We start from the raw sequence: 11,967 nt of genomic DNA, 5'->3' as shown, positions 1-11,967 counted from the left end.
GCGGGGTCCAAGTGGGGGCGTTTCCAGGGGACGGGGCCCAAGTGGGGCGTGTTTCCAGGTGGGTGCAGGGCGCAGATGGGGGCGTGTTTCCAGGCCGGGGCGGGGCCCAGGTGGGGGTGCGGCCTGGCGAGTGCTTGGCCCTGCTGAATGGGCTGAGCCCTCCCCACGCCAGGTGTACAAGTCCCGCAAGATCGGCCGTATCCTGGCGGTGGATCGCCTGTGCCTGGGCGTGCGTCCTGGCGAGTGCTTTGGCCTTCTGGGCGTGAACGGCGCCGGCAAGACCAGCACCTTCAAGATGCTGACGGGTGACGAGAGCACAACGGGGGGCGAGGCCTTTGTCAACGGGCACAGGTGCAGGCGGGCGGGCGCCTGGGCGGGTGGGGTGACCGTGGCCGCTGGTGCTGATGGCACGGTGTCCGCAGCGTGCTCAAGGAGCTGCTCCAGGTGCAGCAGAGTCTGGGGTACTGCCCGCAGTTCGACGCCCTGTTCGACGAGCTCACGGCCCGGGAGCATCTGCAGCTGTACACGCGGCTCCGCGGCATCCCCTGGAAGGACGAGGCGCGGGTGAGGGGCGCCCGGGCGGGGGGGTGGGGGGCGGTTAGGGAGGGGCTGACGGGAGGGGCGGGCCCTGATGTCGGTTCTCGCCCCCAGGTGGTGAAGTGGGCCCTGGAGAAGCTGGAGTTGAGCAAGTACGCCGACAAGCCCGCGGGCACCTACAGCGGGGGCAACAAGCGGAAGCTGTCTACAGCCATTGCCCTCATCGGGTACCCCGCCTTCATCTTCCTGGTGAGCCGGGATAGGGGGTGGGCCCGTCTGCACCCTCTGGTGAGCGGGGCCCGAGGCAGCGGGTTGGGCCACCTGGGGTGGAGCGGGCTGCCATGGCTGAGCCTGGCACCGCCCCCAGGATGAGCCCACCACGGGCATGGACCCCAAGGCCCGGCGCTTTCTTTGGAACCTCATTCTGGACCTCATCAAGACGGGGCGCTCGGTGGTGCTGACGTCCCACAGGTGTGTCCCTGCCCTTACCGCCCCTCCCCACCACACACAGTGCCCCACCCCACCATCCCAGCCTGTGTGTCTGCCCGCAGCATGGAGGAGTGCGAAGCGCTGTGCACACGTCTCGCCATCATGGTGAACGGGCGCCTGCGTTGTCTAGGCAGCATCCAGCATCTGAAGAACCGGTGAGCCGGGCCAACGGTGCCAGCGTGGGGTGGCGGGCTGTGGGGTCTGTGGCAGGTGGGGGACAGGTTGCCCTGGCGGCTGGGGACTCGGGGCCACAGGCCTGTTCCACAGGTTTGGAGATGGCTACATGATCACGGTGAGGACCAAGAGCAGCCAGAACGTGAAGGATGTGGTGCGGTTCTTCAACCGGAACTTTCCAGAGGCTGTGCTCAAGGTGGGTGGGGCCCCAGGGGTAGGGCTTTGGGGCCTGCTGAGCAGCCTCTGACCCCCTTGCCCCCCCAGGAGCGTCACCACACGAAGGTGCAGTACCAGCTCCAGTCGGAGCACATCTCACTGGCTCAGGTGTTCAGCAAGATGGAACAGGTGGTGGGCGTGCTTGGCATCGAGGACTACTCCGTCAGCCAAACCACCCTGGACAACGTGAGTGCTCCAGGTCAGGGGCGTGGGGCCAGCGTGGGCTGGCCCCTGCTCACCCACCTGCCCCTGTCCGCCAGGTGTTTGTGAATTTTGCCAAGAAGCAGAGTGACAACTTGGAGCAGCAGGAAACAGAGCCACCCTCAGCCTTGCGGTCACCCTTGGGCCGCCTGCTTAGCCTCTTCCGGCCCCGCTCAGCCCCCACGGAGTTAAGGGCGCTAGTGGCTGATGAGCCTGAGGACCTGGACACAGAAGACGAGGGCCTCATCAGCTTCGAGGAGGAGCGGGTGAGCCGCCTTTGTAGGGTCAGCCTGGCCAGAGGGCTCGGGTTCTGCAAAAGGAGAGGTGTGGGGGAGGGCCGCCTGGGGACTTCTGCTGTCCTGAGCTCAAGGGGACAGAGGGATTCCTCTGATACTTAGGGCTAGGGTAAACACCAGAGGCCCCAGGCACAGGCAGATACAGACTCACTGCAGACCGCACAACACGTTGGGAACTTGGAGGGATTTCCGAGACGGGCAGAGCAGAGTAGGGGGGAGCAGAGCCTGGGGACCGGGGAGAGCTGGAAACACTGCAGCCACCTGACCTGGCCAACAGACGCCACAGGAGGCTTCACCACTGAGGGAGAACTCCAGAGGGACAGAGGAGGGGTACCCAGTCCCACACCGGGGGTGGGGGTGTTTGTGGACGCGCCCCCAAGCCCGGCCTGCCTGCCTTCTGCCCACCAGGCCCAGCTTTCCTTCAACACGGACACACTCTGCTGACCACCAGGCGCTGGCTCAAGGACATGCAGTGGGGACAGAAGTCAGGCGGTGGCCGAGGCCCCACCCCGTGCCCCCAGTGCCCACCCACAAGGCCCTGGAACGGGAGGTCCAGGACCTAGGGCTTCATGCCCCCTCCAGCCCCTCACCTGTCCTCAGCCTTGCCTGAGGCCACTGCGCTGCCCTCCCCTGATTGTGCCAAAGGTTGGCCTGGCCCTGGGCTGCGCACACCCTCACCCTGCTCTGCCTTAAAGCCTTGGGGTCTGGCCGGCCCCTCGTCTCTGCTCCTTTCCAGCTCTGCCCGCCACCCCTAGGGCCACTGGGGTGACACAGGCCACCAGGTACTACCAGACTCTCTGCTGGCCGGGCCTGATCTCCTGAATGGGCTTTTCTCTGACCCTCGGTACTGATGGGCCAGTCTGGGGCTGAGGTTGGGGACTGGGGTAGGTCCTGTCCCCAGGCCCTTATTTATTTTGCTTTAGGAAGAGGCTTCCTCATCTTGCTGTCGTGCAGGGAGGCCCCCACCTGAGGGAAGCTGGGGCGTGGGCCAGGGAGGGGCTGCCTCAAGGTGGTGGGCCGGGTGGCAGGAATGGAGAAGCTGGACCCGCTGGCCGACAAGGGGCCAGACCCCCTCCCCACCCCCTCCAGCTGCCATTGCTCTCCCTCCCAGCTTGGCCCCCTGCACACCCACCCACCCGGGAGCCGGACCTGTACATAGCGCACAGATGTTTGTTTTAAATAAATAAACAAAAAAGCCCATGCAAGCCTGCACATGTGGAGTGGGGTGTTGGGGTGAAGACGGGCCCCCTTGATGCAAGTTTATGGTCTCTGCCTCACAGGCACAAATGCAGTGTCCCTGAGCGCTGAGGCCAGAGTGAAGGGAAGGTGGCCGGGTTAACCAGGAGGAGGGGGTGGGGCCCCTCATCCCTCTAAACAGCTGTTGGGGCAGAGGCAGGGACTGTCCATCACTCCCCTCCCCTGCCCCACTCACACAGCCCGGACTCCCTGCCTGGAGGCAGGTCCTGAGTGGGCCTCTTTGTGCCATGTTGCCCACCCTGGGGGTGTGCACTCCCTGCCACCTTCTCCCCAACCCCTGGGACTCAGGGCCCACTGAGGGCCCACAGGCCGGCTGTGTGTGCTGGGCTGTGTCCATCTCATCCAGGATGGGGGGGCTTGCAGGACGAGGTGATCTCTAGGCTAAGAACCAAGTCCAGGAGGGAATATCAAAGGTTGGGGGCAGTGTGGAGGCTCCCAGGAATGGGGGGGTGGGGCGCTCCGCAGTGATGGACCTGGAGACAGGCCACAAGGAAGGGTCCCAGAATCAGCACCCCTCAAGCTTGGCCATGGTCAGTCTCCCAGCAGAGACCCGTTCAAGGGGACTGGAAGAGACACAGAAGACTCCCCAGGAGGATGAAGGGTCATGTGAAGAGCTTGTTTCTCAAAACCTTTTACCCCAGTGGGGGGTGGGCTGCAAAATGGTGGTTTTCTTTTTATTCTTTCTTGTTTTAAGATTTATTTATTTATTTATTTATTTATTTATTTAGAGTCAGGGGAGGCGCCCAATAAAGATTTTTTTTATTGTGGAAAAATACACTTAATATTTACCGTTTTAACTCTTGTAAGTGTACAATTCTATTGCTGTCATTTTTATGCTCAAACTATCCTGGATATGGCCAGTGGGACTCCTGCATGGTGACTTCCGTGTCCTTTCGACTTGTCCTGGCCATTTCTTTTGGAGACTTCCTTTCTGTTACAATGTCCAGGTCTGGGGTGCCTGGGTGGCTCAGTGGTTAAGCGTCTGCCTTCGGCTCAGGTCCTGATCCTAGTGTCCTGGGATCAAGCCCCGCATTGGGCTCCCTGCTCCACGGGAAGCCTGCCTCTCCCTCTCCCACTCCCCCTGCTTGTGTTCCCTCTCTCGCTGTGTCTCTGTCAAATAAATAAATAAAATCTTAAAAAAAGATTCGGCCATTTTCCAAGGAGCCCTGGTTCCTCTGGGCAGAATGGTATTTGGAACCCCTGTCTGGACTCCGGGTGGGCTCACCTGGCTCTCTCAGTGGGCAGAGGCAGGAAACACCTGTCCACGGTCCTGCCACGACCCCCTGCCGCCACAGGGCCCCTCCCCGTCCCCCTACAAGTCTGTGTCTCCTTTCAGAACAGACTGTTGAACACTGCCGTGAGGGGCCCCCAGCCAGGGCTCGGGAGAGAAGTGTGTCCACTGCATGGATGAAGCCAGGTCCAGCTGCTCCTGGGACTGCAGGCCGAGAATGCCCCCCACCCTCCCAACCCCCGGAAGGAAGGGAAGGGCGGCCGGGCGGCGGCAGGGAGGTTTGCTTCGGGCCCTGCGTAGGTCAGGGGCCAAAGTCGGTGACTGTGAGCTTCTGGTCTCATTCATTTAAAAACACTGCCTACGAAATCATGATAGGAAATTCAAAAGGTCTGAGGACGTCCTCTTGGCTTTTTTCAGAAGGATAGGAGCAGACCCAGACGGACACATACTGATGCAGTGTTTTTCAGCTGGGTCGGTTTTTTCTCTCACTGGTCTTGGTGTGCTATGGCTGCCGAAAAGTACCACAAACGGAGCAGCTTAAAACAACAGAAATGTAGGGGCGCCTGGGTGGCTCAGTCGGTTAAGCGGCTGCCTTCGGCCCGGGTCATGATCCCAGGGTCCTGGGATCGAGCCCCGCATCGAGCCCCGCATCGGGCTCCTTGCTCAGCAGGGGGCCTGCTTCTCTCTCTCTCTCTCTCTCTCCCTCTGCTTGTGCTCGCTCTGTCAAATAAATAAAATCTTTAAAAAAAAAAACCAAAAAACAGAAATGTATTCCCTCACAGTCTGGAGGCCAGAGGTGCAAGATCAAGGTGTGGGCAGGGCTGGTTCCTTTGGAGGCTGTGGGCAAGGGTCTGGTCCACGCTCTCCCAGCTGCTGGTGGTTTTCTGGCAACGTTCCGTGTTCCTGGCTTTGTGGACACCACCCGACCTCTGCCTCCATCCTCGCGTTGCGCCCCCCCCATGTGTGTCTGTGTCCAAATCTCCCATTTATGAGGACACAGACTGGGGTAGGGCCCCTCCTGATGACCTCATTCTAACATGATGACTTCCATAAAAACTCTGTCCTAATGTCACATTCTGAGGTGCTGGGGGCTAGGACTTCCACCGTGAAGTGGGGGGGGGGGGGCACAATTCAGCCACGACACCACCAAACCTGAGACTAGAGAGACTCACCTCCTCTGTCTTCTTCTGTGAACATATCAGGACTCTCCCACAGACGGGGTGCTTGCCACCCAGAGGACAGCACGGATCTGTGTATATGTCCCTCATGCATTTACAGGGACACTTGGGGCTGATTCCCAGGGGGCTGAACCGTCTGGACAGTCTTACCAGCCCACAGCCACCCGAGCGATGTGTGCTCACACCCTCGCTGAGCACATGGTTACCTGCCCATTGCAGCCCTAAACCCGGTCCTGTCCTAGTTTGTCTCTTGAAATAAGTGTGAAGTGAGACTCCCACACACCCTGTTGGGTGTTGGTAGATTTCCTTTTCTCTGAACCACCTGGTCACTGGTTCATTTCCGATTTTCTACATACGGGTAAGGGTATTTTTACACACACAGAAATACCCGTGGGACGGCTGGTGAGCACCTGCAGCTGTGGAGGGGCCTGGGGCCCCTCCCTGGGGCTGCGGTGCGCGCGGGGGAAGCAGATGAGCAGGCCGAGCCCCCGCCACGTCGTGGAGAAGCAGTAGAAATACTGGTGCCCCGGGAGGGCAGCCAGGTGCCCAGCTCCAGTCTGTGTCCGGGAGCCCTGAACGGTCTGCGGTCCCGGCAGAGCCCTGGGGGAGGAGGCAAAGGTGCGGGGCAGATCCCCAGCTCTGCCACTGGGCGGTGCGGAGCCTTCGTAGGCCCCTCCCTCGGGGCACGCTGCCCCCCGGAGCTGCGGGGGGTGGGCAGGGGCGGAGAAGGTTGGGGGTGTGTGCACACAATGTCCCCGCGTCGGTTCCTTCCAGCCAACGGCGGGGGCGGGTGGACCCATGGGTCAGGAGGTTGTGGCTTCTAAATGTCCCGGTGCTTCTTCTGAAAGGTTAAGAAGGGGAAAAGCCTGCCTGGAACCCCATCGGCAGGGCAGGGGGTGTGGGGTCGGCTGGCCAGGGACACCTGAGCAGGCCAGCAGCACTCCTGGAATGTGGGCAGGACTGGGGGGGCGGGGCTCTGCCTGGCCGAACTCGGTGATGGGAGGGGCGTCCCTTCCCAGGAGGTAGGCAGATTGGGAAACTGAGGCTGGGGCCAGGCTGTTCCTTTCTCCTACCCCACCCCAGCTTTCTGGGGGGGGCGACAGACAACAGGGTGTTCCCTGCAAGGAGGGTTGTGGGGTTCATGCAGGCGTGATTCTGATCCAGAGCTGCCCTCTTCCCAGACTGGCACCCTTCTCTCCCCACCTCCGAGTCCGTTGGTCTCCACCTCCATCCCACACACCCCCTTGGGGTGCTGGGGTCCCCAGCACCGCCAGCCCTGCACACTCAGTACCCCCACAGTCACACCTTCATGCTTGGACACGGAGCCCTAACCGCCTGCACGGTGACTCGTCAGGGCGGGCCCTGGGCTGGGGAGGGCGGGGCACCCCGGGAGCCTAAAAGGGCTCTCCAGGTCCCCACCCCTGCCTCGCCACCACCACAGCCCCCAGCCATGGCCGAGACTGCCAAGCTCCAGCTGTTTGTCAAGGTGCCACTGGGCCGGGAGGGCGGCCTCGGGGATGAGTGTGCTCTGGGGGGGGCTCTGCTTCTGGGGCAGGCAGTGGGTCTGCACCGTCTCCCTGGCGGTGAGCTCAGGCAGCCCTACAGAGGCTGAGGAAAGAGGGACCAGGACTGGAGGAGGGACCAGGACTGGAGGAGGGCCCAGTGAGCTGTCCCCAAGGGCATGGGGGTGCCGACTCCCAGCCTGGGCTCCGGGACCCAGCCCAACCCCCCTGGAGAAAAAGCCCCTAGGTGGGGAGGTGCCAATCCGACAGCCGGCGGCCAAGGCCCAAGTGGAGCTTGAGGTCAGTGCAGCAGCAGAGGGGGGCTGGGCCAGGTGATCCCCTGATCCTCGCATCACTGCCCAGATCTGTGGATCCCTCTGCAGGGGCTGCCAGACCCTGGCCTCCTCCCCACTGTCGGGGCGTGGGACAGAGTGTGCTGCTAGTCACTGTCCAGTTTGGCAGGTGAATTACTCAGAAAACAGCTCACTCGGCCCACCCCACCCTTGTGACCAGCCTGTAGGACCTGGAGAGCAGGAGCCTGGCCTCTGCCCAGGTGCTGATGATGAGGGTCGAGGGGCCAGGCTCCAGAGCTTGGGTCCCACCCCCGTGTCCCTAGGAGGTGGGGAGGCCCCTCCCCACCTCCCGGGGACCCAGTCAAGGGCTCTCACCCACCACTTGTCCAGGCTGTGCCCAAACAAGCTGGAGCCCTGGATCATTCCAGGCTCTTGGCAGTGGGAGGTAGGGTCCTCATTGGCAGAATTCTTAGGTCTGCTCTCTGCCCCGGCCCCCTCTACTCCACCCACCCCAGGCGAGCGAGGATGGCGAGAGCGTGGGACACTGCCCTTCTTGTCAGCGGCTCTTCATGCTCCTGCTCCTCAAGGGCGTGCCCTTCACCCTCACCACGGTGGACACTCGCAGGTGAGCCCCCTGTCTCCAGGGGAGCCACTCCCTGGTCTCTGGCCCTTCTGACCAGTGGCTTCCCCACCTGCCTCATGCCCACAGGTCCCTGGATGTGCTTAAGGACTTTGCTCCTGGCTCACAGCTGCCCATCCTTCTCTACGATGGCGATGCCAAAACGGACACACTGCAGATCGAGGAGTTTCTGGAGGAGACACTGGGGCCCCCTGAGTGAGGGCCCCGGCCTGGTGGGAGGGGCGAATATGGAGCCCCCAGGGAGGAGCCCAGGAAGAACGCTGAGGGTCGGGCAGGGCAGGGGGCGCGGCACAAGGGTCTGACCAGAGATTCCCTAATTCCCCGTAGATTCCCCAGCCTGGCACCCCGCTACAGGGAGTCCAGCACAGCGGGCAACGACGTCTTTCACAGGTTCTCCGCCTTCATCAAGAACCCGGTGCCCACGCAGGACGATGGTGAGGAGGGTCTGGAGCCACGGCGGAGGGGGGCGGGTGGAGTTGGCCCAGGCCCCGCCCTCACTGCGCTCCCCGCCCCAGCCCTGTACCAGCTGCTGCTGCGCGCCCTCACCAGGCTGGACAGCTACCTGCGCACGCCCCTGGAGCACGAGCGGGCGCAGGAACCGCAGCTTCGTGAGTCGCGCCGCCGCTTCCTGGACGGCGACCAGCTCACGCTGGCTGACTGCAGCCTGCTGCCCAAGCTGCACATCGTGGACGTGAGTGCCGGGCGCGGGGCGCGCGGGGGGGGGCCGCGCTCCACAAGGCCCTGACCGCGTCGCGCCCCTCGCCCGCAGACGGTGTGCACACACTTCCGCCAAGCGCCCATACCGGCCGAGCTGCGCGCCGTCCGCCGCTACCTGGACAGCGCGTTGCAGGTGAAGGAGTTCAAGTACACGTGTCCGTACAGTGCTGAGATCCTAGCGGCCTACCGGACTGCCGTGCGCCCCCGCTAGCCCTTCCCCCACCGTCTACGGCCACCCCCTGCCCACTCTTCTACAGCCCCATAAAGGTACCTCTGCCCCAGTGAGCGTGTCCTGACCTGCGAGGGACCAGAGGGCCCTCGATTTCTGCCACCCCCAAAGCCCCACCATGGAACGCACAGCTCCACATGATCGCCCAGAATGACAGGGGTGGAGAACCCAGTGGGTGGTTCTGCCCATCCGTCCACTCACCCTATCAGGGGTGGTGGGGGACTGGATTGGGCTCCCAAACCAGTCAGGCCAGGGTGGGGCAGCAGGATGGCCAAGGAGGGTGGGGAGCAGAGCCCAGCCTGGGCACCCAGGGGCTCTAGGCCAGTGGGTGGGGCCAGCCCACATTCCTCAGTCCTGCCCGAGGGAGCAAGCCACCGTCTGACCTCCACAGGTCCTAGTGTGTGTACAGTGCGGGATACCCACACTGTGCCCTGTCTGGTGGGGTCTGGGAGAGTGAAGTGTGTGCCTGGAACAGCTGGTAACCGAGTTCCAGCCTTGAGGAGCCCTGCCCTGCCTTCCAGGCCCTGGGCTCCTGTGAGAACCAGGCAGGAGCAGCTGGATGAGCCTGGAGAGCTTGGGGCCTCCTCCTCCCAGGGAGTGTGGGGGCTGTGCATCTGCTTACATACTCTGGCCCTGTGCCAAATCACAGGCCCCGGGAGATCCCTGACCCCTCTCCCCCAGCCAGCCCCCAGAAGTCAGAGCATGAACGATGCCTTCCTCTGAGGAAGCATTTATTTGATGGAGAAGGGGTTTGAGGAGCAGGTGTGTTCCCACCGCACAGCAGGATGGGCAGGTGGCGATTATGGGGTCTCAGAGGCTATTCCCACCTCACAGGCAGATTCCTGGCAGGGTCACACTCTGCTGCACCTTCAGGGGCTCTCAAAGTCTACACCGCTGGCTGGCTTCTTACTGGGAGAGAAAGGAAAGTGACATTGTGGTGTTATTGGGGGGGAGGCAGCGGTCCAGGGCTTGACCCTGGGCACAGGAGGGAGGGACAGGTGGGTGAGTGGGTGAGTACCTTTTTTCTTTTTAAAGATTTTATTTATTTGAGAGAGAGAGAATGAGAGACAGAGAGCATGAGAGGCAGGAGGGTCAGAGGGAGAAGCAGACTCCCTGCCGAGCAGGGAGCCCGATGCGGGACTCGATCCTGGGACTCCAGGATCATGACCTGGGCCGAAGGCAGTCGCTTAACCAACTGAGCCACCCAGGCGCCCGGTGAGTACCTCTTGAAGCCAGGGTTGATGAGGGACTCTCCTGGACACCGCCTCCTGACCCCGAGTCCAGGGCCGCCTCTCTGAGGATCCGGGTCTGAGGGAAACAGAACAGGAAGGGGGTTCCTGCGTCTGGTGCAATTCCAGGGCCACAACCCCCTCTCCACATGCATCCTCTCTCTGGAGTTTGAATCTGGTTCTGGGGAAAATGAGTTGCAGAGGGAAGAGCACAGCCCCAACCAAAGTCCTAGGTGACAGGCCTTACCTGGTAAGAAGAGCTGAGGCCCCACCAGACAAGGGCTCTTTCTGGGGCTGGCAGCTGTCACCTCCACAGCTGGGGAAGAAAGACAAGAGTGAAGGCACGAGCAGGGGGGCCCTAGTGAGGACTCAGGGCACGCCCTCCCCACCCCACCTGCCAGCTGGCTCTTCAAGGTGCACACTTGGGCGGCCAGGCTCAGTGTCAGCGCCTGCAACCTGGAAGTTGCCTCTGGGCCCGGCACCTTGGAGAGGTCAAAGTCCAGTGCTGAGGGCCCCCCGGAGAGGGTTAGGGACGCTCCGTCCTCCTGCAGGGTGAAAGTCACAGCTTGCTGCTCGCAGGCTGCCCTAGGAAAGGACCGCTGCTGAGTGCCGTGTGCAGATCCCCTTGCTCCACACCCACCCTTCCTCCCTGCTCAGGGGCTCACCTGAACCGGGGGGTGATCTCCTCAGCCGCACTCAGGCCAAAACGGGCTTTCTACAGGGCACAGGGGCTGGTCACCAGCTGCTCAAGACCCTGGAACCACCCCAGAACTGCCTGACCCAGAGCCACCCGGGACGCCGGGCCAATCAGGACTACAGCTACAAAGCTGGGGGAAGGGTGTCCAGACACCCCGCCCCCCGGGGGAATCCCAGGCCGCCCCCCTCGATCTCCTAGGTGGACTGCAGTGCAGGAAGGGGTGCTGGGGGCTTCCAGGCCCGCCCAGGAGCCCCGCTACCCACGAGGGCCGCCAGGCTGTCCGCCGTGAAGCAGGTGCTCCAAAGCTCCGCGGCGTCGGTCACACTGTGGGGGGAGCGGCTGTCAGATGGGACCGCCCGCCGAACTGTCCGCGCCCCCAGAGCCCCGCGCACCACGCCACTCACTAGAGGTTGAAGTCGCCGGGGCCCCCGTCCTCGCTTCCCTCCCCCTCGCAAAAGCACACGAAGCGCGGGGGCCCGGGGCCCGGCGGCAGCGTGCAAAGAGGCGGCGACAGCGGCGGCGGCGGCTGCCCCATGACACCACGGCGAGCGGAAACCCGGCCAGGGCGGCCGCAGGCCTAGGGCGCCTGCGCGGCAGCCGGCTCCGGAACCGGGGGCGGGGCCCGCCCCGAACTGTGCCCACGGGGCCTGCGCGGGGCGGGGCTTACGGCCCCGTCCCGGCCCCGAGGACCCTGGACCCGCGCGGGGCTGGCGGGGCGCGGCGGACCCGGCGGACCCGGCTTAGGGCGCAGGGCGGGGCTCGGTCTCGGGCGGGGCGGGGCGGGGCGGGGCGGGGCCTGCGAGCCTGCGGCGGGGCGGGGTCCCCGGGCTGTCCGCACGCCCCCGTGGAGGCCTCTGCGCGCCTCCGCCACCGACCCCCGCAGCTGCGCGCCCGCCCCCCCGCCGAGTCCGCGGTTCCCTCCGTTTGAGCTTCGCCCCCGGCTGTCCCAGCGGCCTCCTCCTGCCTTCCACACCGGCTCTCGCCCTCCCCGAGATATTTCTCAGGTTGTCTTCAGATACACAAAGGTTCCTAACGCCAAACTGTCTAACAGGTCAGAATACAAAAGTGAATAAAGTTTGGC

The 11,967-nt window shown here is 63.4% G+C and overlaps 3 protein-coding genes across 5 annotated transcripts in view; 2 read left to right on the top strand and 1 right to left on the bottom strand.

Moving 5' to 3' along the window:
* ABCA2 (ATP binding cassette subfamily A member 2) overlaps positions 1 to 3,113 on the top strand; it is a 21,613-nt gene extending 18,500 nt beyond the window's left edge. For both annotated transcript variants that reach the window (XM_081803972.1, XM_081803971.1), the window contains exons 40-48: positions 173 to 351; positions 423 to 564; positions 652 to 786; positions 905 to 1,008; positions 1,089 to 1,181; positions 1,294 to 1,396; positions 1,465 to 1,602; positions 1,677 to 1,883; positions 2,322 to 3,113. In XM_081803972.1, coding sequence (XP_081660098.1) covers positions 173 to 351; positions 423 to 564; positions 652 to 786; positions 905 to 1,008; positions 1,089 to 1,181; positions 1,294 to 1,396; positions 1,465 to 1,602; positions 1,677 to 1,883; positions 2,322 to 2,357 — 1,137 coding nt within the window. In that variant the 3' untranslated portion in view covers positions 2,358 to 3,113. The remainder of the gene's footprint in view (positions 1 to 172; positions 352 to 422; positions 565 to 651; positions 787 to 904; positions 1,009 to 1,088; positions 1,182 to 1,293; positions 1,397 to 1,464; positions 1,603 to 1,676; positions 1,884 to 2,321) is intronic.
* Positions 3,114 to 7,017: 3,904 nt separating this feature from the next.
* CLIC3 (chloride intracellular channel 3) lies at positions 7,018 to 9,391 on the top strand. Its single transcript, XM_006737360.3, has 6 exons — positions 7,018 to 7,065; positions 7,890 to 7,999; positions 8,084 to 8,209; positions 8,342 to 8,448; positions 8,530 to 8,705; positions 8,784 to 9,391. Exons 1-6 carry the CDS (start codon positions 7,030 to 7,032, stop codon positions 8,940 to 8,942), a joined length of 714 nt encoding a protein of 237 aa, XP_006737423.1. The 5' UTR covers positions 7,018 to 7,029; the 3' UTR covers positions 8,943 to 9,391.
* A 283-nt stretch (positions 9,392 to 9,674) lies between these two features.
* On the bottom strand, positions 9,675 to 11,480 carry PAXX (PAXX non-homologous end joining factor). 2 transcript variants are annotated; one of them, XM_006737359.3, is made up of 7 exons: positions 11,291 to 11,479; positions 11,150 to 11,210; positions 10,855 to 10,904; positions 10,584 to 10,774; positions 10,437 to 10,505; positions 10,184 to 10,268; positions 9,675 to 9,869 (listed from the first exon to the last, which is right to left on the bottom strand). In XM_006737359.3, the coding sequence occupies exons 1-7, from the start codon at positions 11,419 to 11,421 to the stop codon at positions 9,830 to 9,832; spliced, it is 627 nt and encodes a 208-aa protein (XP_006737422.2). In that variant the 5' UTR covers positions 11,422 to 11,479; the 3' UTR covers positions 9,675 to 9,829. The 2 variants fall into 2 exon arrangements, with proteins under 2 accessions (XP_006737422.2, XP_081660096.1); XM_081803970.1 differs by lacking the exon at positions 10,855 to 10,904 and having other exon boundaries at positions 10,584 to 10,734; positions 11,291 to 11,480.
* Positions 11,481 to 11,967: the final 487 nt, after the last annotated feature.

The sequence above is a fragment of the Leptonychotes weddellii genome, chromosome 14, assembly GCF_054177405.1.
Source record: "Leptonychotes weddellii isolate Sample4059 chromosome 14, ASM5417740v2, whole genome shotgun sequence".
Taxonomy (NCBI): Eukaryota; Metazoa; Chordata; class Mammalia; order Carnivora; family Phocidae; genus Leptonychotes; species Leptonychotes weddellii.
Note: the sequence above shows the minus strand (reverse complement) of the source record. Positions and strands in the feature narration are given on the sequence as shown.

Bases quoted from the DNA above. Each gene is read 5' to 3' on its own strand.
- CLIC3 (XM_006737360.3), top strand. From the start codon at position 7,030: ATGGCCGAGACTGCCAAGCTCCAGCTGTTTGTCAAG. The intron at 7,066-7,889 runs GTGCCACTGGGC...CACCCACCCCAG, and splicing joins AGCTCCAGCTGTTTGTCAAG to GCGAGCGAGGATGGCGAGAG. The intron at 8,210-8,341 runs GTGAGGGCCCCG...AATTCCCCGTAG, and splicing joins GAGACACTGGGGCCCCCTGA to ATTCCCCAGCCTGGCACCCC.
- PAXX (XM_006737359.3), bottom strand. From the start codon at position 11,421: ATGGGGCAGCCGCCGCCGCCGCTGTCGCCGCCTCTTTGCACGCTGCCG. The intron at 10,905-11,149 runs GTGGGTAGCGGG...TGTGCCCTGTAG, and splicing joins CGGACAGCCTGGCGGCCCTC to AAAGCCCGTTTTGGCCTGAG. The intron at 10,269-10,436 runs GTAAGGCCTGTC...TGTTTCCCTCAG, and splicing joins GCCTCAGCTCTTCTTACCAG to ACCCGGATCCTCAGAGAGGC.